The sequence below is a fragment of the Festucalex cinctus genome, chromosome 16 (assembly GCF_051991245.1).
Source record: "Festucalex cinctus isolate MCC-2025b chromosome 16, RoL_Fcin_1.0, whole genome shotgun sequence".
In the NCBI taxonomy this organism is placed as follows: Eukaryota; Metazoa; Chordata; class Actinopteri; order Syngnathiformes; family Syngnathidae; genus Festucalex; species Festucalex cinctus.
This window is the reverse complement of record NC_135426.1, coordinates 5,647,211-5,670,000: the sequence shown is the minus strand read 5'-3', so window position 1 is coordinate 5,670,000 and position 22,790 is coordinate 5,647,211. Positions and strand designations below refer to the sequence as shown.

Here is a 22,790-nt window from a genome sequence, read left to right as displayed (position 1 = left end):
TCCAGACTGAAGGACTGCATGCTTCAAGCAGACCAAGAGAAGCTTATCCATGCTTTTATCTCCAGCAGACTAGATTACTTTAACGGTCTTCTGACTGGACTCTCTCAAAAGAACATGAGACAATTGCAGCTCATTCAGAACGCTGCAGCTCGAGTTCTGACCAAAACAAAAAGATCAGAACATATTACTCCAGTACTTAAGGATTTACACTGGCTCCCTGTCAGCTGTAGAATCGATTTTAAAGTTCTGCTACTCGTCTATAAATCACTAAATGGTTTGGGTCCTGAATATATCCAAGAAATGCTGATTGAGTACAAACCCAGCAGGGCTCTGAGATCTACAGACTTGGGCCAACTAGTGGAACCCAGAGTTCGAAGCAAACATGGTGAAGCTGCATTTAGCTATTATGCTGAACATAGATGGAATAGGCTACCAACAGAAGTGAAGTCAGCCCCGAGTGTAAATGCTTTCAAATCCAGGTTAAAAACTTTGCTTTTTCTTATACCTTTGATTAGGGACTTTTAAACAGCTTTAATTAAGTGTTTTTTTTTTTTTTTTTTTTAGTAAATTTTGTAACCTATTTGTATTTATTTATTTATTTTCCTCTGAATGTTAACTACTGTTTCTTGATGCTTATGTGTTGTCTTTCCTCGTGTAAAGCACATTGAGTTGCCTTGTGTATGAAATGTGCTATACAAATAAACTTGCCTTGCCTTTCCTTGCCTAAACTTTCAAATAAACATTTTAAAAATTTTAAAACATGAACAATAATGGAAATCAATTACAACCACAGCGCTATGTAAATAAAGTGGCAAAAAACACTCTGGAAAATCACGCATTTACATTCCTGTGACAGATTTACTAAGGTTGCAGTCGTTAATAAATAAAAAAAAAAAATTCTTACCTTCCTTCTTTCGGGGGGTGGGGGGCATTTGGCACATTGAACTATGGGGGGAAAAGCCGCATTAAAAGTATTGATTCAAGGTTTTATGAATCGATAATGGGCTATGAAAAGGAATATCGATTTGATATTGATATCTCAGACCCAGCCCTAATATATATATAGATAGATGGATTTTTGACTTGAGATGTTAAAAAAATAAATAAAAATGCAATCAAGCAGAATAGCAAAGACAGATGTTGGTCCCACATTACAGACACACCCGTAGACTGCCCAGGGCGACCGACAGTCACAATAGATGAGTCTGTGAGTCGAGTTGGGGGGCGGGGCGATTGTTGAGCCGCAAGACCCCTGGAGGCATTCTGCCCTCCAAACTTCTCCGCAGGACGGACTGCACTTCTTTTTCCTGGAGTTTTCAGCAGACGGTTTGGGATTTCCTTCCCCACATGAGCATCCCCGACACGGCAGAACCCAAGCGCGTTCATCTCCTGGCCTCCAACTTGTCGGGGATGGCGCTGCGAGGGTCCAGGACGGGATTTTACCGGCAGGACGTCAACAGAACCGTGTGGGAGGTCCCGGAAAGGTACCGAGACCTGAGACAAGTCGGGACGGGCGCTTATGGAACTGTCTGGTGAGGACCATGCACGAAAACTGATTATCATTCATTGATGCAAAATTTCAAGTGTTTATTTAAAGCATGCAACTACAATTTTGGCTGCAAAAGAGGGATTTATGTTATTACTTCGAGCTTGAATATCTCAGCAACTTTTGAACCATTTTACCAAGTTGGGTCCCCCCTACTCCCACTCAGCTGGCTCCACAAGGACCCCCGCTTTGCATTGTGTTTTGTGGATGAGGGGGTCCACAAAGCAAAGCACCCCCAGCCTCTTTGTTGTTAAAAGTCAAAGAACTTTTGTCTCCAGCTGACATTGGCTTTAATTCATATCGACACAGTGTAATAATACACATTTAAAAACAATTTTTAAATGATTAAATGTATCTGTATTGTACTTAAAAGTTAAATACAAACTGGATTTTTTTTTTTTTTTTTTTAAGTTGAAGCCTTTAACATTATGCAGAATTGAGTGATTCTTCTGCATACCATTAGAGGGAGCCCAGACTTTTATTAGATTTTTTTTTAGAATCACTCACCTGTACTTGCTTTCAGTTCAGCGTGGGACCGGCGGAGCAGCTCGCAGGTGGCCATTAAAAAGCTCCACCGGCCCTTCCAGTCCAAACTTTTTGCCAAGAGGGCCTACAGGGAGCTCCGCCTCCTCAAACACATGAAGCACGAAAACGTGAGCTCGACTTACATCACGTTCATTTCAAAGCAAACATGACAATGAGATTCATTCTTTTTTTTTTTCTTCTTGACTAGGTCATCGGTTTACTTGATGTTTTTGCGGCGGAAATTTCCTTGGACCGACTTCGAGACTTGTAAGGGTTGCTGGGGGTGCTGGAGCCTATCCCAGCTGACATTTCCTCTTAATATATATACTTATTTCAGACTGTTTTCACGTTTAATCCCACAGCTACCTGGTCATGCCCTTCATGGGTACTGACCTGGGCAAACTAATGAAACTGGAGAGACTATCAGAGGACCGAGTTCAGTTCCTCGTCTACCAGATGATGAAGGGACTCAAGGTGAGTGCGTCACCCTTCATTCAACAAAAGTTTGTCATTCTCGCTCAAAATGTTCAAACTACAATCAATATCTTTTTTTCTTTTTTTTTTCCCTGTCCCTCTTCAGTATATCCACTCTGCAGGGATCATCCACCGGGTGTGTGACCTTTGACCTTTCAGATTGTTGGGGGTGGGGTCCCAGCTCTCCCCCTTCGTCCATTCATCCAAATTCCCACACTAAAGACTTTGCTTTGTTTGTCTTTCTCATCTATTATGCTATTAGGCTGGCTCATCCATACATTGGAAGCTCATGGTCAATATTTTCTTGTGTTTATAACTCATTTCAGGACCTAAAACCAGGAAATCTGGCCATCAATCCAGACTGTGAATTAAAGGTACAGTACACCCCTTCACACATTTCTCTCCGGAATAAATAAATAAGGCTATTTTTTTTTTTTTTTTTTTTGACCTGGTCCTGGACTTCAGATTCTGGACTTTGGCCTGGCGAGGCAGGCCGACGCAGAGATGACGGGCTACGTGGTGACGCGCTGGTACCGAGCCCCCGAGGTCATTCTCAACTGGATGCACTACACACAAGCAGGTTTTTGCCACTTTTCTATCTTTTCACTTTTTTTTTTTTTAAACCTGTATCTTATTTTTGTATTTTTTTTTCTTTCTTTCCCCCAGTGGATATCTGGTCCGCTGGTTGCATTATGGCGGAGATGCTGCTGGGGAAGCCGCTGTTCAAGGGCAATGATCGTATCCAGCAAAAATGAGTATGAAAGTGTTGTTTAAGTTCCTTTCTTTTTTTACATGTTAGCGTGAGAAGCATAGTAAAAGTAGAATTGTGAACCTTGACCCCGTGCTTGTTGCAAGACTTGGACCAGCTCCGAGAAATCATGAAGGTCACCGGAACGCCGGCTGCCGACTTTGTGGTGAAGCTGCAAAGCCAAGATGTGAGTGTGGATGCCAGATGCATACTGTGTGGGCAAGTATTGGGATACTTGGTAATTTACAGTACAGTACTCTTGACAGGATTTGCAAATGACACAATAGCCTTCACAGTTCCTCCAATACCAAAGCATTCCTCGCAAAATTACAAGCACTAAAATAATTTTATTTATTTATTTTTTTTAAAAAAAAGGTCTTATTTGTATCAGTAATACAGTGAATTGTGTTAAATTACATCATAAAATGAAGGGAAAAAAAACAAACTAAAATTAAAGTTAAATTAAAATACGATAATTTAATTACAATTAAGTTGTGCTGCATTAAGTTTATAGTTCAGTTAGATTCCAAAAATAAAGACAATGAAAATAAACCAAAAATTACAAAACATGAATTAATTTTAAACAAATTAAATTACAATTAATTGCAGTAAAATTACATTGCATAACATACGCTAAATTAGAATATTGCATTTACTTGGAAAGTGCTTGGTTACACATACGTTACAGAAGGCTTTGATGCAGCCTCTGAACTGAAGAGAATTGTTGAAGCAGTGGTAGTTATTACAAAAACGGCCATGTTGCAACAAGCTCTTTTTGCCATTGTTTTCAACAGGAATGTGAATAATGAAACTATATAGTGAAATATATACACTATATAGTGAACTATATAGTGAAATAGTGAAACTTAGCTATATTCTCATGCTAATTGCGGCAAAAAAGGAAACCAATACAAGTATACTTTTTTTGGCCCGATGAAAGAAGAATCTTTCTTTTGGTAGGTTCCATGTTTTTATAGCAGTAGAACAGAATATTCTGTGGGCCTTGCAAAATTAGTCAAAATCTAGTAAAACAGCCGGGAGCGAAGGGGATTGCTTCAGTGAAAATGGCTGCTTGGAGTGAATGAGTTTAGTAAGAACAAAGTAGAATATAATTGAATTAAAAGGGTGTCTTAATACTTAAATCCCTAACACTGCATTTCCCCCAACAGGCCAAAAACTACCTGAGGGGTTTGTCAAAAGTACCCAAAAAGGATCTGCACTCCATTTTCTCCAAAGCAAGCTCACATGGTTCGTAACATGGTCTGTTCATAAACCGCCAATGCAAAAAAAAAAAAAAAAAAAAAAATCTCCACATCTGACGTTGCTTTTTTCTGCTATCGCAGCTGTGTCCGTGCTGGAAAAGACGCTGCTCCTCGACCCCGAGGAGCGGGCCGGTGCTTCGGAGGCCCTTGACTTTCCCTTCTTCGCCGACTTCCGCGACACGGAGGAGGAGGAGACCGAGGCGCAGCCATACGACCAAACCATCGACGACACAGACCTGACGCTCGATCAGTGGAAACGTAAGCGACGGCGGGCGAACGTTCCCCTTCAAACATCCGTGGCGTGGACGGGAACCCAAGTGACGTTCGCTTTTGTTTTTTGCAGGACACACGGTCACAGAAATACTGACCTTCAGGCCTCCAAAGGACTCCAGAGAAACATCACTTTAATATACAAAATGAGACGATGTATACTCAACCCTGGTTTGACTGACAGGCAGTTGCAATTATTGACAAACAAAAATTCATGCTCACATTGAAACTTGTGGACTATTTAGTCATCAATGGACCCAAGTGTTTTGTGGGAGAGATTTTTTTTTTTGAACGCATAGGAACATGATGGTACGGAAGCGTATTGCATTCACTTGAAAAAATAAAATCTGTTTTTCTGGCTAATTTTTTGGGGGAGCTTTGTTTTTTTTCCTGTTTTACTGATTTTTTTTTTTTTTTCTGTCATAAAAAAAAAATATTCAGGAAAAACAGGAATAAACATTACTCAGGAAAAACAGCGGGAAAAAACATTATCCAAAAAGCAGAAAAAAATATTACAAAAACACAGAGCAAAAAAATTATTAAAAGAAAAAAAATCCCCCCTCTCCCCCCAAAAAAACAGAAAAATATATATATATATAAAAAAAAAAAAGCAGCAACTTCTGTTTTTCATTTTTTTATTTTTATTTTATTTTTTTAAACTTCAAGTGACTTGTTGCAGACTAGTTCAGAGATAAAAAATTACTCTGAAAAACAGAAGTTGGTGCTCTGTTTTTTTGGATTATTATTATTTTTTTTCTGTTTTTCAAATTAAATTTTCCTCCTGATTTTCTGAATAATTTTTCCCGGTTTTTTTTATGACAGAAACAAAATATTCAGTAAAACAGGAAAAAAAGAAAATACTAAAAAAAAAAAAAAAAAAAGCTAAAAAAAAAAGCTCCCCAAAAAAATCAGTCAACGTTGCCCCCCCCAAAATCAATGCAATACGCTTCCGTATGTAAGTATATGGTTTGTTTTTATTCAATGTTTTTGGATAATAATGAAACCGCTTGCGGCTTTTTGCTTCACTTATGTCCAAAACACAAGTTCCAGATTATTTTTTTCCCTTTGAGGCACATGTTTTAACTAAATTCCATTGAACAGGTCACACGCCGTATTTCTTCTGTAGGGCTGCAACACACGATACGTCCAAATCCGCTTGACGGAGGAAGTCGAACACTTCTTGAAGCACTGAGTTGGGAGGGAGAAAAAAACAAAACAAAAAACATGCGTAAGTATAATTGATGGGAAGTAATGGAGTTGAATGCGTCCCCACCTTTCCTCTCCGATGAAGACATGAACATGACGGCTGTGTCGAAGCGCCTCACCCCTGAAAGACTTTGGAGGATATCCGCTGTGACAGACGCCGCTTCATTCCTGCGTAAGCAGGTTTGTGTCATTTAGTGTTTTCCAAGGATGCAACACTACCCTCTGCTGGCGGTTTGCCTCATTACCACTACTCAACTTCTTGCAATTTAAAGGGATACTTACTCATTGAACAATTTTCAGCAGTGTAAAGTTACTATTTTGACCAGAATTAATTTGATAGCTTCATTATTTTTCATGTAGAATTAATACCTTTTAAAAAGTAATTTTTCTACTTGCCGTTGACTGATGATGACATCACCTATGCTGAGAAAGTTGGTAACGGCCAATCATGGCTCACCTGTTTTCTGGGTTGCATGACTGGTCGTTACCTACTTCCTCAGCAAAGGTGATGTCATCATCAGTCGACAGCAAGTAGAAAAATTACTTTTTTTAAAGGTATTAATTGTACATGAAAAATAATGAAGTTACCACATTAATTATAGACAAAATATGAAAATGGCTCAGTGAGTCAAGTATCCCTTTTAAAGTGTAAGATAAACTCATTCCAATGAATAAAAAAAACATCTAACGACAAAACATGACCTCGGCAATTGAGCATTTTGATTAGAATGCGACACTCGTGTCAAGTGATACAAATTGGCCCTAAAATGTACTCACTGGAGGTAGAAATCCCGCAGCGTCTGCAGGATCTGACTGAAGATGTGAGGTTCGAGGGAGCTCTGGAAAATGTGTGCATACGCCTCGGGCTTAATTTGCTGGGAAAAAAACACAATCAATTAATTAGTGATGGCTGGCTTTGAGCTGTTTTTTTTGTTGACTAAATTCAAACCTTGAGGTATCTGTAAACCACGTCCGGCTGGTTTCCAATCGCACGCAGGTCGGCTTCCAGCTGGAAACTTTTGCCGGGCGGGGGCGGGAGGATTATCGAGGGGGCCTTGTTCGATGAGTCGGTGGGCGGGACGCTTTCCTCTGGATGCTTGCGTTTGGCTTGCGTGCATGTGGACCCTCTGCCGTGAAAAATAATGAAAGGTTCTTCATGAGATGTCATCAAATGTGAAGTTCTCATATGTGTCAAAAGCGTTTCCATCAAGACGGTTCAACTAACTGGTCGGAGGAGAGCGATGGGCAGGCCGTCACATCCTGGATCTTTATCATCTTTGCGCAAGGTGACGGCAGCGAGGACTCGCCCTCGAGGTCCCTCGCCTCGTCAGGTACCGTCACCTTTCCGCTGATCTCCTCGATGTCGATCCTCCTCATTGGCTTCTGAGCAGGCATAGAATAGTTTCGCAGCTCTCATTAGTTTCTTTTTTAGTTTTTCCATTTGGTTTAAATTACTTTTCAGAGCAGGTTTATTAGTTTTATTTTTCTTTTAAATTATTTGTTTTAGTCATGTTTTTATTAGTTTATTTATGTTTATTAGTTTATTTATGTTATTATTATTTGTTTATTTTAAATTATTTTTTGTCTTGTTTTTATTAGTTTTATTCATTTATGTTTTAGTTTTTCTTTTAAACGATTTGTTTTAACCATGTTGTATTAGTTTTATTTATTTATGTTTAGTTTTATTTTTTCTTTTAAATGATTTGTTTGTCTTGTTTTTATTAGTTTTATTTTTCTTAAATGATTTGTTTAAGTCTTGTTTTTTAAGTTTTATTGTTTTAGTTTTATTCTTCTTTTAAACGATTTGTTTTAGTCTTGTTTTTATTCGTTTTATTTATTTATTTTAATGAATATTAACCCTTTCACTTCCCACCTAGTTAAAAGGGATTTTGACTCTTACAGATGTCCACTGCAGTGGACAGGTTAAATAAAAAGTGCATATGTCAAGGAAAATTTGTGGTTGACTTCCCCTTTTTAGTGTTAATTTAAAAAAAATAAAATAAAAAAAAAAAAAAAAAAAAAAAAAGAGAGAGGATGAAGTGTCACTCACTGTGGAGCGCAGGTGAGCCGCTTTGTCCATCGGCTGCACTGTTCTCCTCTGAGAGCCATCAGATGTTTGAAGGAGGCCGCTGGAAACGTCAGCCTGATAATACAAGCATCCAAACAACAGGATTTGGTTTTATATTAAAAAAAAAATAAAATAAAATTGCCAAAAAGTCTAAAGTGAGGAGGAGAAGGTGTAAACATACGAATTGGAGATTTTGGAGTTCACGCTGGGCTTGCTTGTTCTCTGGTTCCAGCTTCAAAACCTCCTGAAAATCTGTAAAAAATAATAATAATAATAATTCTTATTTCTTGAGATGGTAAATTTGTATGGCGGACAAAAAATTCCAAGACAAATTAAATAAATAACAGAAAAAAATATATAATTCAAAAATTAAATATAAAAATAATATAAATGGAAATAAATAAACCTATCTATAGCATGTAATTCATTTGCTCCCAATAACGTGTAAATACGCTTTTTTTTTTTTTTTTTTTTTAATGTTTTAAGTGTCCCAAAGATGTATTTATGTTTTGTTTTTTGTTTTTTCCATGCTAACGCATACAGAAGGCTTTGATGCAGCCTCTCAACTGCAAAGAACGGTTGCAGAAATGATAGTTATTACACAAACGGCCAGCAGGTGGCAGCAGAGCAAAGGAGATCAACCAGGGCCATCTCGAAAAAAAAAAGCTAAATTACTTCGACTTTTAAATAGATTTGTGAAAACTGATGAAACTTAACTCACTTCTAATGCTAATTGCTGCAAAACGGAAACAGAAACATACTTTTTTTTCTGATGAAAGAAGAGACTTTAATCTTTCTTTTGATAGGTTCCATGCTTTTATAGCAATTGAACACAATATTCTGTGGGCCTTGCAAAATCAGTCAAAATTCAGTAAAACAGCCGGGAGCGAACGGGATTACTTCTGTGAAAATGGCTGGGAGTGAATGAGTTAATGACTCATTTGATGCTGACATTGCAACATGAAATAAATATGAAAGCAGAGTGATTTTATTTCTCAATATTTAATTCTATTTATATATTAATTTTGTATTTATTTGCGCATGTATTTTTTTTAATTCCATTTTTTTTTATTTATATGTATTTTTTATATTTCAATTATATTTTTCACATCTGGTTTTATTTATCTATTTATTTATCTATTTATTTATTTTATCTTGGCAGTGGGGTATTGGAAACCTGCATAAATTTGTGTTTAAAGGGATACTTGAGTCATTGAACAATTTTCAGCAGTGAAAAGTGAATTTTTTTTCCAGAATGAATTTGATAATTTCATTATTTTTCATGTACAATGAATACCTTGAAAAGGTAATTTTTCTACTTGCTGTTGACGGATCATGACAACACCTGTGCTGAGAAAGTAGGTAACGGCCAATCATGGTTCACCTGTTTTCTGGGTTTGGTCAGAAAACTGAGCCATGATCGGTCGTTTCCTCAGCATAGGTGACGTCATCATCAGTCGACAGCAAGTACAAAAATTACTTTTCAAAGGCATTAATTGTACATAAAAAATCAAATTCATTCTGGACAAAAATATGAACTTTTTTTTACTGCTGAAAATGGCTCAATTTAAAGATGGATCAATTGAAAGTTTTTAAGTGTTACCTTTCCTGGCTTCCTCCAGCTTCCCCAAAGCCACTCGGGCGGTAGCTCGGCGTGCGAACGCCTTGGAGTACGTGCCGTCTAAAGCGACGGCCTTGGTGCAGTCTTCCTCTGCCTCCTTGAACCTGATAATTAATAACACCCATGTGGTTTTGCGTCATCAAATGGGGAGAAAAAAGGCCGTGATGCTTCTTACCTGTCCAGCTTGAGGAAAGCCATCGCTCTATTGGCAGGCAGCAGCACGTTCGTGCAGTCAGCCTCCATGCCTCGGCTGTAGCACTCCACGGCCGCGTTGTACTTGCCCTCTTTGAAGTAGGCGTTACCCTGGAAGATGATAAAGTAGATAAGCTGCTTGCTAATTGAACGCATATTGTACAGCGTTCTATTGTATTAGACCTATAAGAGATACGATTGGATCGAGCGGATAACGCTATCATGCAAGGGTTTCAGGAAGAAGAGGAATCTTACTCTATCCTTTTGCACAACCGCTTCCTGTCGTCTCTTCTGCTCCTCGGTCAGTCTTTGCCGCTCCCGGTCTACGGCAGGATCCGCCTGAGGCGACGTTCCCTCACTGGGCTCTTGAGGTCCAAGCATCTGACAAAGCAAACTATTGTCATTTTCAGTCGACACCAAGCGACAGTAGTAGACAAAATAGCTGACGCCCCTGGCACTAGTAAGCCAAGATACTACTGAACATGGGGGAAAAAAAATCAATCAATCAAACTCACATCTTCGATTTTCTTCACTTCATTCTGTGCTTCCAGGTTGCCCGGGTCAAGCTTGAGGACAGTTTGGTAATCTGTGCACAAACAAGTGCATTACATCTCAAGAAAGCCACGTACATTCTTTGGATTCTATTACAAGAGCCTTCTTGTAACATCTTCCTTTTACTGCAGAATCGACAATCATACAGTATGACTTATTTTTGTGCTTTTCAGGGGTTGATAGTGGAACACCTTCTAAAGCAGCGTCGTAGTTCTTCAGTGCAACGCGGGCCGCTCCTCGTCGTGCGTACGCTTTGAAGAAGTTGCTGTCCAAAGCGATGGCCAGGTTGCAGTCTGACTCGGCCACAGCATACCTAAAAATAGGAAAAGCCTGTTAGCATGCATGAAAACAACAACAGTTAACAAGGTGAATGTTTACTTCTTAAGGCGGAAGAAGGCAGTGGCTCGATTAGTAGGAAGAATGGGATTGTAAGGGTCCGCAGCCATTCCTCTGGAGTAGCACTCGATGGCGTCGTCATATTTGCCTTCTTTGAAAAATGTGTTGCCCTGTTGATAAAGTGGTGTTATTATTTGGGGACCTGTTATTTTAATGCATCTTTGGTGGCAGTTACCATTTCCTTCTCCGCTAAAGCTCTCTCCTGATCAGCTTCGTCCGAGTCCGATTCGGCGGGACTTTCCTCCTTATCCACCTCCTCCAAAGCTTTGACCTATCATTAAAACAAAAAAATTAAAACATTGTTTTTTTTAGTTGCACATGCCTGAGGTGAGTCAAAAACTTTTGCTATTTCATACTAATCAACGAAGGACTGACCACATCAAACTTGTCCCACGATTGATAATCATGCGATCTGATCCTTGCTGGCTTCTTGCTGTCTGTCTCCTCTATTTTGGAGTCACCGTTGGCCATCTTCATCTTCTTCTTCGCCTTAATTTTTGCTTTGTAGTCCTTGTTACGCACAGGAGGAAGGTTTGACTGCAAAACAAGGAGAAAAAGCTGCTAATATCATCCGACATTAAAATATAATTGTATTGGGATTTCCAGCTCGAACAAACCTTAGCGTCTCCCTGCTCCCCTCTCAACTGTTCATCTTTGGTCTTCATATCAGCCTCCCAAGTCTCGAGCTCCCTCATGAAGCTTTGCAGGTCCTCTGCATTCTGCCGCATTTGCATTTGCAACTCGAGTGCTTTATTCGGCCCGGCCATGATTCCCTCCCTGCGAGATAGACATTGATTTCGAATTAGTATAAAGAATCATTGCTTTCGTTTTGACGTCATTTCCATAGAAACCACGACTTTCGTTTCGCTAATAAGCTAAAATCAATGCTGAACAAAACAACACGTTTTAAATAATCGTTCGGATTCAATAAAGTACGAAGCTGTACAATACCTTTTCCTTGTTCCTCCAGATTACAATAATTATTTAAATGTAGGCTGTAGCAGCAAATACGTAGTCGTAAATAGTAGCTAATCCATGCGTTCATGTTGTTGTCATGCAGCCATGCCAGCAGATCCCAGCATGCTTTGCGTTGCGGAGCGTGCGCAGTAAACAGAGATTCAAAGATTTTACTTTTACTTTACGAAGAGGTAACTGCCACCTTATTTAGAAACGTTTCGATTGCAACGCTTACCAGCGTTTGACATGAAATCGAAACTTTTAACGTTGGAATGTATTCATTTACTTCAATATTTGTTGATTTTTGCTAAGGAAGGAAGTAAATGTCTTCGATATGTTTTTGCATGTCACCAATTAACATTAATATCCCATAAATAGACGATGTTTGTAGTCCTCAAACAGCAAAATTATTCATTTATTTATTTATCTGTCTATATATTTTATGTTTTATTTATAAAAGAAATTGTAGACATTTTGATTATATTATTAATCACAATATTCATTATTATGAACACTATTGTATTTTTTTTAACCTTTGAACCGACGCTGTCACGTGACCGCACAATACAGCAACGACCTCTCATGCTAGCTAATGCTGGCTAGCCGGGAGAACTTCACAAATATCCAACGGGGCCGACTAAATTTCAGCAATGGGCCATACAAAGGAGGAAGAGGACTACGAATACGATTTATTCCCGGAGAGGAACGCGGGGAAGAAGAAGAACAACAACATCCTAGATGGCTCGTTGTATTTCAACCGCAAGTGTCAGGTCATGTTACACTTTGCCGTGGAAACCAGTGAGTAACGCTGTCGTTACTTCGTTTAGAAAGTAACTCACGTCTCATAGGGAACAACTAAAACATTTTGATAACGTACTGTTTTGCTGTTAATGACCGTGTCGTGTAGAAGCTGCTGCTAGCAACCTAGCTGTTAGCCTACTGTAGTATGTATGCATGAATGTATTTAGAAATGAATGAACAAACTAACTATAATATATCCAAACGTTATGTGCTTCTTTCAGGTCCATATGCCAAACTCTTACTCAGTGCCATGAAGAACTCTGGATGGTAAGTTGCATAATTATCCATCCATCCAGTGTTTTAAAAATACAATGCACATGTTGTATAAGTAATAAATCCACAGATTTGTATGCATTATTGTTGTAATGTGATTTATGACTTACTGACTTGTGTTTACGCCACATTTGCTTGGTTGAATTTTGTGAATTTGTTATAGTGAATGATTTAAAGTCTGCAAGTCAAAGTGATTAGTAAGTTAGCAACTCTCTAGTGGAAGTAGGTCAATTGTCTTTCATATGAATTAATTCAGTGTTATTATTATTATTATTATTATTTCAGTGTAAGCACAAAAAAAATAGTGTCAGTCTAACCTGTAGTACATGTTAATTTATTGTTTATTTTTAAATAATCATTGAATCACAATGGTAATACTGAGGGGGAAAAAAAGATACATTTTCAAAATCATTCAGCCCAAATATAATGACATACTGATGAATTCTAGTGTTTTTCTTTCCTTTTTGTCAATGTGAAATACATTCTCTGTTTGACCCAGTCAAGTGTACCAAGACCGCCATTTTGCCTGCGAAGATTGCGACGGGACGGTCAATGGCGGATTTGACGCGGCTACGTCCCAAGTGAGAACACTTTACTGGATTTCATTATTAATTCCCAACAAAAAAAATCAATCTGAATATTTCTGCTGATCCCTCTGCAGATCGTCTTGTGTCAGAACAACATCCACCAGCAGTCGCACATGAACCGAGTGGTCACGCACGAGCTCATCCACGCCTTTGACCACTGTCGGGCCCACGTGGACTGGTTCAACAACTTCAGACATTTGGCCTGTTCAGAGGTGAGCGTTGTTGCGGCACCCATAATACAGATTTATGAGATTAGCATCGCAACATATCATAAAATAAATTAGTAAACAAATATTTGTAAATGTCAATTTTAGTCTACTGTGATTGGCTGGCAACCAGTTCAGGGTGTACCCTGCCTACTGCCCAAAGCCAGCTGAGATAGGCTCCAGCACCCCCGGCAACCCTTGTGAGGAATAAGCGGTCAAGAAAATGGATGGATAGAAATGTAGTCTACAAAGAATTTCATTTTACTTTTGTTTTTTTGTGAATAAAATATATCATTCATGAAATATTTTTTATACAAAAAAAATCATTAAATGCACCTTTTACTTGCATTTGTCCTTAATTTAACTGCTTATCCCTCACTTGGGTCGCGGGGGTGCTGGAGCCCATCCCAGCTGTCTTCGGGCTAGGCTTGTCACAAGAACCGATACTTCGGTGCCAAGTCGATGCCAAGATTCTGAAAATGTGACGGTACTGCCTTTTCTACAATACCCGAAGTACCGTTTGGATCGAGGCGGCATATCTGGCCGCGTCTTTTGTGTTGTTTTTGGGGTGTTTATTTATTTTATTATTATTATTATTATTTTTAATCCCACACGCACTCATTCACAAAAGCTTACATCATGTAAACTGGGTGATATGAGCGCTTATCTGGCAACCCACATTACGTCTAATGACGTCACATGACTACCCTCCCGCTGCTACAATAACAAGGAAGTAAAGTAACATGCGTGCAACATGACAGTAGCCCGCACATCTGCGTCGTCTTCAACTGCAGAGGCCCCTCAATTAGTTGAGGAGAAAAAACATCAAAGTCGCTTATCGAAGTACTTTGGATTTGAGGTTGATGCGCAGGGATTGAGATGCCGAAACCGTTTCCAGACGAAAGGGGAACACATCCAACTTTGCGAAACATGGACATCCAGACTTGTACAAAGAATTCAAGGCAAGTGCATTTGAATTCCCGTCTTATCATTGTTGTCCATATCTAAACTAATAACATTAGTATGATGACCCCACACTCAATGAGCTGCTTTGCGAAGTAACTTTAACGTTAGCGTTATGTTCAGCCTCGTCTGTCCCGCATAATAAAGTAAGATAAAGTTGCCGGGCAGCTAATTTACTGAATCACCTAAAGTAATTTTAAACAACCCTCAAATAATATATCAAACGTTATTCGTTATTTTGTTTGTTTGTGTGTGTGAGGCTACGTGCTGCAACTGGTTGGTAAATAAGCAGCACAGTATAAGATTTTTATTTTTTAATCCTACATGCTCTGTGATGCATTTTTCATTTTACAGTATTTTAGTGTTTAGTACTTTGTTTGTTTGTTTGCTTATTAAAAATATAAACATAACATATAAACATAAACAAGTAGCAAATAATAATTTAAAGAAGAAACTCATAGCAATTATTTGTGATGGTTTACATGTCCAAAGGGAGTAGGAAGAAGTTAAAAACTTATCTAGTCCTACTACTTATTATTTGTATCTTTTAACTTATTTAATTATTAAATACAGTAAATTAATACATTACAATAAAAGAATGTGTAATCCTGCTCGTGTAGACAATTACACTTTAACATACGTACATTAGTTAGTAGCGTATGTACATGAATTTCTTAGGCATACACAATAATACATCCTCATACTCACATATACAATTTTCATTACACTTTCATTACAATAATGCTCTTGAACTTTACTTTTAAACATTTTTTTTAAATTCAAAAATTGACTTGCATCTTTTCAAGTCATTACCAAAATGATTCCACAAATTAACACCTCTTACAGAAACACACCTTTGCTTAATATTTCTTATTTTTATTTATATTTATTTATTTATTAATGTATTTATTTTTGTAGACACTTGTAACCCTTATGTCATATAAGGACTCTCTCTAATTTCAAATGGCTTCTGAATATTATGGCAGAGTAGATTGTTGTAAGCTTTATACATTATTTGTGCTATTATTGTACTTAGCTAGTACACACAGTATTTTTATTTTATTGTTCACTCTATTGTTTAATACATTAATGCACAGTATTTTAATTTAATGCTTTAAAGCTACATGCCAATTGTTCTGTTTAAGCACACAGGATCATTGTTTGTTCACTTCTAATAAAGGAGTGTATGTTGAAGTACAGAATTTATTGCTTATTTTCTATTTTTACTGTGGTATCGAAATGGCATCTTGAATCGTGGAATTTCAGTGGTATCGGCATCGACTACTAAATTTCTGGTATCGTGACATCCCTACTTCGGGCAGTAGGCGGGGTACAGCCTGAAATTGTTGCCAGCCAATCGCAGGGCACTAATTTTGGAAATATATAATAATAATAATTTACAAAAAAAAAATAGCGCAATCCTCATCAACAAATTCAGCTCATGAACTTTTTATTAAATAAATATTTTATCTATTTAAAAATAAAGTGCCATCTAGTGGTGAACTAATCATTTAAAAAAAAAAAAAAACGCAATTAACTTCAATAATTCGCAAAAATAAAAAAGTTGTCTTACATACGTACATAAAAAAAAAAAAAAAATCGTCGGTTTAGCAATCATGTTGGAAGACGATCATGTTAGCAATCAATAATGTTTCGCAGTCATCTTTCTGCGATGGATAGTCTGAGAAGAACTTTGCGAACATAGTTAGCCTCTGGTGGTAGTTCCAGCTCGTGTCGGACCACCTGCAGTTGGTCGTCGCTGAGTCCCGTGACGCACGATCCCGCTGGTTGTCTACCTCTGCTTTGCTCTGGCTAGTTTTTGCTAAATTGTCCTGCTAGCTGCTCCAGCTAGTTGCTTCTATCCATCTTGCTCGCCGCTCATGCTAGATTCCTGCTCGACTTGCTCACTCCAAATAATAATTGGTATTAATTGGTGGCGGGCTTGCAAAGTGTGGTGGTCTGTCTGAGGCACTGTCGTGTAGTGTTAATTATTTATTTTCAAAATTAGTCTCAGTTTAAGTCCAGCTTCAATCACGCTTGTTAGTTTTAATCAAATTTAGGCAATCTTATCCTATTTTTATTTTGTTAACTTTTTGTCGATTATAAATAAAAAAAATTCTCTCATCTTTTTTGATGAAAAACAACTTGACACACAATTACAGTATATCAATAGGTGGCTACTATGGCTCCATGCTATGAGCTATTAAGTTAGTTAGCAGTCGGATTAACATTATTATACATGTTCATGAATGAAAATGTCCACAGATATTAGTCCAGTTTTTATTAAGCGAAGTATATTTTCATCTCGTCTTCATTAGTCGACGAAAATGTATACCGATTTAGTTCCAGTTATTGTTTATTCATGAAGGTTTTAGTCTAGTCAAGTTTTTGTCCGGTGAAAAATGTGTGTTGACGAAAATATTTTAGTTTTCCTTTCCTTGACAAAATTAACACTACTGTTATGCACGTGCTTCAAAATTATTGCATTCTGTTAGTTCCAAAATCCTACATCCTACTAAATCCTACATGCTGTACTTTAAGATAAATACCAAATATGCAGCAAAGATACAAAATCAGAATGTAGCCTTTTGTTTTATGAATAAAATAAATAATAAATGAATTCAATTTTTTCTTTCATCAAAGGAGTAAAATTAAACATCAAATGAAATTCAGCTTGTTGTTGGGCTGCTCGATTATGGACAATATAATCATAATCACGATTATTTTGGCAATAATTGAAATCACTGTTATTCAAACGATTACGTTTTGGTACAAAACAAGAAAAAGTTTAACCTTTTAGAAATATTAAGACCAATTAAAAAATAGAAACACCATAATTATGTAAGTTCCTTTTGGCTCAAACTATTTAATTAATTAATTAATGTATGTATGTATGTATGTATGTATGTATGTATGTATGTATGTATGTATGTATTTATTTATTTATTTATTTATTTACGTTGACAAAAACTTGAAGTTGAAGTGCAGTGTGTCGTAGGACGATCGTTTATTTTTTGGTACAAAACAGGAAAATGCTGAAATGTAAAAAAACAAATAAAATAAAAATATTAAGACAAATACAATTCTTTGAAACACTAATTATGCACGTTCCCTTTGGATGATTTTTTAAATAAATTATTTTAAAATTTAAAAAAATGTATACATTTAAACAACTCAAAAATTAGTATTAATAATCTTTTTTTTTTTTTTTTTTTTTTTTAACGATTATGCTGATTTTGTAATTGTGGAGTGTAATAATTGAAATTGCAATTGAAATTGGATTAATTGCACAGACCTAGCTTGTTACATTTGGAAAATCAATGAAAATGTTTTTTTTTAAATATGAATTACTACTAAACATAAAATAGAAGCAATGAAATCTTCATCAACATATCCCGCTTACAATGCATTTACATATGTTTCATGGGTAAAGTCATCGCACTTTTTTTATATATATAAAACAAAATTTGTATGGGCATTATCAATGTATTGAGCAGAGTAAATGTTGTTGTGTATATTATTGTACCAGATTCGTGCCGCGAACCTCAGTGGCGATTGCTCCTTCTCCAACGAAGTCGCCAGATTCCACTTTGGCATGAAGCGTCATCATCAGGTACCTTTTTTGATTTGAAATCCATCCACACCCTGGGCCCTCTTCCCTTTTCTAAATCCGTCCCGTCTGCTCGGCCAGGAGTGCGTCCGGGGCCGTGCCCTGCGCTCCATCCTGGCCGTGAGGAAAATCAGCCGGCACGAGGCGGAGAAAATCGTGGACCAGGTCTTCGACACGTGTTTCAACGACCACGCGCCCTTTGGTCGGATCCCGCACAGCAAGGGGGATGCCAAATTCGCTCACAGGGATTATGAGAACAGGAATCGGTATTATGCAAATCTTTAGTCACTCAAACAAAGTTTTGGTGGACTTTTTTTTTTTTTTGTGTGTGTGTGTGGGTCGATTATTTCCCCTTCAAAAGGGATTGTCAGGATGGGACTTGTCTTTGGAACAAGAAGCATTTGTTGTCACATTTTGGACGTTAATTCTATATAAAGGGATCAATTTGATTATGGAAGACAAATATCAGAAGAGACACTTTTGTTTTGTTTTTGTATTGCAGTGTCCTTCACTAATTTCCTGTAAATACAACTCAGATCAGTGTGGAAAAAATAATAGTGTGAATTAAAGTAAAAAAAAGTCTTTAAAATCCCATTAAAGTTTCAAATGAAGCACGTCAACGTTCTCCATCAACGCGCTTGTTCGAATCTTGCCTTAAAAAGTCATTGGCGACATCTTCCATTGGACATTCACGCCGTAAAGAGTCCCGTATCCTTTCACACGGACGAATGAAGAGCTGAAAAAGTTTTTTTTTTTGTTGTTTTTTAAGGCGTATTAGCCTCATAATCCCTCTCCATGATCCTCTTTCTCTTCTTCTGTCTCAAAGACGAACACCCTCCGCATCCTAATCGCAATGTCACTTGCCGGAGAAATAGACTTAAGAATTGTGCTCTCGTTTGAAAACACACGCACACACACACCGTGCGAAAATGATTAGGTTTAATTTAAGGGAGCTTAGAGGGAAGATGACAACAAGCTTCCGGAGAAAAGTAGACGGAGAATCACGTTCCTATTTTGGATTATTTTGACTAAACAAACAGATTTACAACTGGAATTGCAGACATATCAAAATGCTCACTATTAAACATTTGTTTAACTCGGGCACCCCAAACTTCAGATGCATTATGCATTCTTTTGTTTGCCGCTTTGTTCACATGCGTCACGTTAAATAGCATTACAGCATTTACAAATCTTCGAGTCTACTGCGAGCATACTCATAAAAATATGAAAATACTGCAAAAGAATATATAAATTTTTTGGGGGTATCACTGTATAATACTTTCAACAGATTCATTCCATTCTGTTAATCTTCGTTTATTTACCTGTGCTTTTAAAGGCCATTAACAGGAATTTTAGAATGTTTTTTTTTTTTTTAAAGGTTAAATGTTCCTCAATTCAGCTCATTGCACATTATTAAGACTCCTGTAATATTTCTTGCATTGTTTGCTGTCCCGCTTGAATTGGCTTTATAAATGTATATCGTTAGACAACTGGCTACTTGGTTAATATTAAATAACCGAATGAAAATGTTAACCGAATGAAAATGTTTTTGGTAAAAAGAAAAAAGGAAAAAAAAACATACTCATTCAAAAAATATACAATTTAAAAAAATGAAAACATTTTATTAACTAAAATAGGCACGCGTGTAATATTTTAAATAATTGGTTATTTAAAAAAAATAACCAAATGAAAATTATTTTACTGTTAAAATAATGTTACCTGTATTAATTAAAAATGTTTCATGATTTAGCTAATTAAATAACTGGTTATTTCATTTTGTTTGTATATACACAAATACGAGAGTTTGCGACCAAACGACCAAGTTGTAGTTCCTACTCTAACCTCTAGAGTACACTTTTGGACCACCCAGCTCCCTCGTCCAACATTCTGCTTCTTTTCAAACTTGACAAGCAAAATTGCTGTCCTTCTTTTTACTGATCCACATAATTGAATCTGTCTCATTGAGTGTTGCTTGAATTAAACAGAGATGAGGTGCTGTAATAAATAGTGCCACTGAGGAAACAGTCATTAGTCCACCTATTTAAGCAAGCGGCACTATTGCGATCTAATTAGGATGTGCCGGCATCACTGAATGTTGCCGTACATCAACGGCACTAATGAATTCATCACGTTAATTAAATATAACTGTGAGGACACCCTGCTCGCCTTTGTGCAGTTCGTTCACAGAGGCAATTGTGGGAAATGTTTGAATTATTTAGCCTGGAATGTGACCAAAAAAAATGCTATCTTGTTTTTATGTCTCACTTTGAGCACTCAAGGTTAAAATGAAAATGTTACAGTCCAGGTGACCACTCTTTACCCTGAGGATGCAAGTTCTTGCCTTTGTGAATAACATTTGGAGTCTCACAAGGCTCACATCTAGTTACCTTTTCTTTCTAAACTTTTTTTTTTTTATTAAAAAAAAACATGATTTGTCACTGTATTTCCACACGTCTTTATCTGAAATAGTACCCTTGCAGCTTGTTTTTTAGAGATGGCACAAAATGATGAAAAACAGTCAAAAGAAAAGCTCTGGCGTTTACAAGGCAACTGTAACAATTAAGTAAAGTGATCTAATTCATTAGAGTGCTCACAGGCAACACTTTAATGGCAGGGGAGAAGGGGGAAGGGAGTTGAGATCATTAGAATTCACAGCGCTAATTCTCCACGGGCGGATTTGATTTGCATGCCCCAAATCAGCCGTCGAACCTGACAATTAACTTCCGCAGCAGGGGAGATCTGTGTGGGGCACCACCATGGGAGGGCCGGGCTTGCAAATGAGGTAATTATGAGTGCCAGTTGAGGATTAATTAAAGAGGCGTTTAAAGTTGGCGGAGACTTTTCTTTTTGGCATTTTTGTGCCATTTCGGAAACTATTTCACTGTGTATTGAAAAGTTACACGTGCTTCAGTAAACAGACTGGTAGCAGTGATACACAGGATAAAGATTTCATTAACGGTATTTCAACAGTCCTGGATTAAAATTATACAACTAACAACTATGTATAGTGATGAAAAATGAATAAAAACAGGTCATTATGAGCCACCTATTCAATTTACTGGGTATGGAGAATTCCGAGCTTATGTCACAACAGTCAAAATGGAGGTCGTACTCGGTGAAAGGACGCTCTATGCTCTTTGGAAAGCAGTCATTGGACTTTGAATAATTGTAATTTGATTTGTGAGGATTATTCTGATTTCAAAACGTGATTAAATGTCGTTTTGACTACTATAACAATCTGACTGCTTTGTATGCAAGTTCACAGGCAATACAAAAACAATTGACAATCTGAACATTCTGGTATTTCCGACATTTCCGCAATGCAGATGCTTCCTTTGCAGGTTGAAAACAAACGGCGTGTTGTATTTCTTTTGCTCGTGACTACAAACCAGGCAGATTCTTTTTGTCGTCAACTGACATTTCATCACCTTTTGAAATCAAAATAATCCTTACAAATCAAACTGCAACAATCCAAAGTCCAATGCTTTTCAACTAGCAGAGAGCTTCTTTTCACCGAGTTAACCACCATTTTGACTTGTGATGTAAACTCGGAATTGTCACTAAAATACACACACTACGTTTATTTTCACCGTGTAAAAGAAGCATTTACATTCTGTTGCATTGTGGAAATATCAGAAATGCCTGGATGTTTGGGGAACATATTTCAAATGTTATATTTATTATATTCTTGTAGACTATCAATTAATAATAGCATAACTTGTACTTTAATAACAATAATCATATATATATATATATATATATATATATTTATTTATTTATTTTTACGTGCGATCCCGAAAGCAGGTCAGGAAGGAGTCATCACCCGTGTCTTGTTGTACTACGATATTGCCACAAGATGGCGGTAAACACATGGCGTCATTATTTGGCTACACACAAAAAAGCTGAGCTTCGGATGAATTCTCACCATAAAACGACCACCGATCGGGTAGGAAAACACTGACGGTTGTTGTTGTTTTAAAGAATATTTTCATGTTAATGGTGGTGACATGCCGTGTGACTGTCAAGTTTGACGGCGGTTGTGGGGCTGACAACCTGTCAACCTCCAATTCACAGAAAAAGCAGTAGGTGCCTCCTACGAATGTAATGAACGTATGCTGGAATTTACATCTTCATTTCTTTTGCTAATAAATTTATGCATGGTATTAATTGGAGGCGAAGTGATTAGCATAATAACTGCTGCTGGACAATGTCCAGAGGTAAGAGCCGAGAGTTTTTTTCTTCTTCTTTTTTTTTTTTTTGCTCATTAATAAGTCCCCAAGAGCATGTTTTTCGACTAACTTTGTAAGAAGTCTCTGTAGACGTGCACATTCGCAAGGACACAATGGGGCTAAATTATTATTATTATTATTAGACTACAAAATGTTTTTTATTCCTATATTGGTGAAATATTGCCAAAGTTTACAAGGTGACTAGTCACACCCAACATCCATCCATCCATTTTCTTGACCGCTTATTCCTCACAAGGGTCGCGGGGGCTGCTGGCGCCTATCTCAGCTGGCCGTGGGCAGTAGG

At 37.3% G+C, this 22,790-nt stretch overlaps 3 protein-coding genes across 6 annotated transcripts in view; 2 read left to right on the top strand and 1 right to left on the bottom strand.

Moving 5' to 3' along the window:
• Positions 1-5,139, top strand: part of LOC144003084 (mitogen-activated protein kinase 12-like) — a 6,007-nt gene extending 868 nt beyond the window's left edge. The window contains exons 2-13 of one of the 2 annotated variants that reach the window (XM_077498898.1): positions 1,424-1,532; positions 2,070-2,199; positions 2,280-2,338; positions 2,434-2,545; positions 2,652-2,681; positions 2,872-2,919; positions 3,011-3,125; positions 3,212-3,283; positions 3,401-3,480; positions 4,463-4,541; positions 4,637-4,813; positions 4,899-5,139. In XM_077498898.1, the coding sequence (XP_077355024.1) occupies positions 1,424-1,532; positions 2,070-2,199; positions 2,280-2,338; positions 2,434-2,545; positions 2,652-2,681; positions 2,872-2,919; positions 3,011-3,125; positions 3,212-3,283; positions 3,401-3,480; positions 4,463-4,541; positions 4,637-4,813; positions 4,899-4,963 (1,076 nt within the window). In that variant the 3' untranslated portion in view covers positions 4,964-5,139. Of the gene's footprint in view, positions 1-1,257; positions 1,533-2,069; positions 2,200-2,279; positions 2,339-2,433; positions 2,546-2,651; positions 2,682-2,871; positions 2,920-3,010; positions 3,126-3,211; positions 3,284-3,400; positions 3,481-4,462; positions 4,542-4,636; positions 4,814-4,898 lie in introns of those variants that run through there. The other variant, XM_077498899.1, reaches the window with a different exon arrangement.
• rpap3 (RNA polymerase II associated protein 3) lies at positions 4,943-11,980 on the bottom strand. Its single transcript, XM_077498897.1, has 17 exons — positions 11,812-11,980; positions 11,478-11,637; positions 11,236-11,397; positions 11,036-11,131; positions 10,843-10,970; positions 10,656-10,777; positions 10,428-10,498; positions 10,168-10,293; positions 9,896-10,023; positions 9,703-9,824; positions 8,281-8,351; positions 8,082-8,174; positions 7,257-7,414; positions 6,981-7,158; positions 6,809-6,906; positions 6,099-6,199; positions 4,943-6,013 (listed from the first exon to the last, which is right to left on the bottom strand). Exons 2-17 carry the CDS (start codon positions 11,625-11,627, stop codon positions 5,928-5,930), a joined length of 1,890 nt encoding a protein of 629 aa, XP_077355023.1. The 5' UTR covers positions 11,628-11,637; positions 11,812-11,980; the 3' UTR covers positions 4,943-5,927.
• Positions 11,981-12,013: 33 nt separating this feature from the next.
• The window catches only part of atp23 (ATP23 metallopeptidase and ATP synthase assembly factor homolog), a 30,137-nt gene continuing 19,360 nt past the window's right edge, over positions 12,014-22,790 (top strand). The window contains exons 1-6 of one of the 3 annotated variants that reach the window (XR_013278884.1): positions 12,014-12,615; positions 12,840-12,885; positions 13,391-13,472; positions 13,553-13,690; positions 18,177-18,260; positions 18,339-18,523. Coding sequence is in view for 2 of the 3 variants with exons in the window: in XM_077498902.1 (XP_077355028.1) it covers positions 12,468-12,615; positions 12,840-12,885; positions 13,391-13,472; positions 13,553-13,690; positions 18,177-18,260; positions 18,339-18,542 (702 nt within the window). In the remaining variant the exon portion in view is untranslated. Of the gene's footprint in view, positions 12,616-12,839; positions 12,886-13,390; positions 13,473-13,552; positions 13,691-18,176; positions 18,261-18,338; positions 20,286-22,790 lie in introns of those variants that run through there. The other 2 variants (XM_077498901.1, XM_077498902.1) reach the window with 2 other exon arrangements.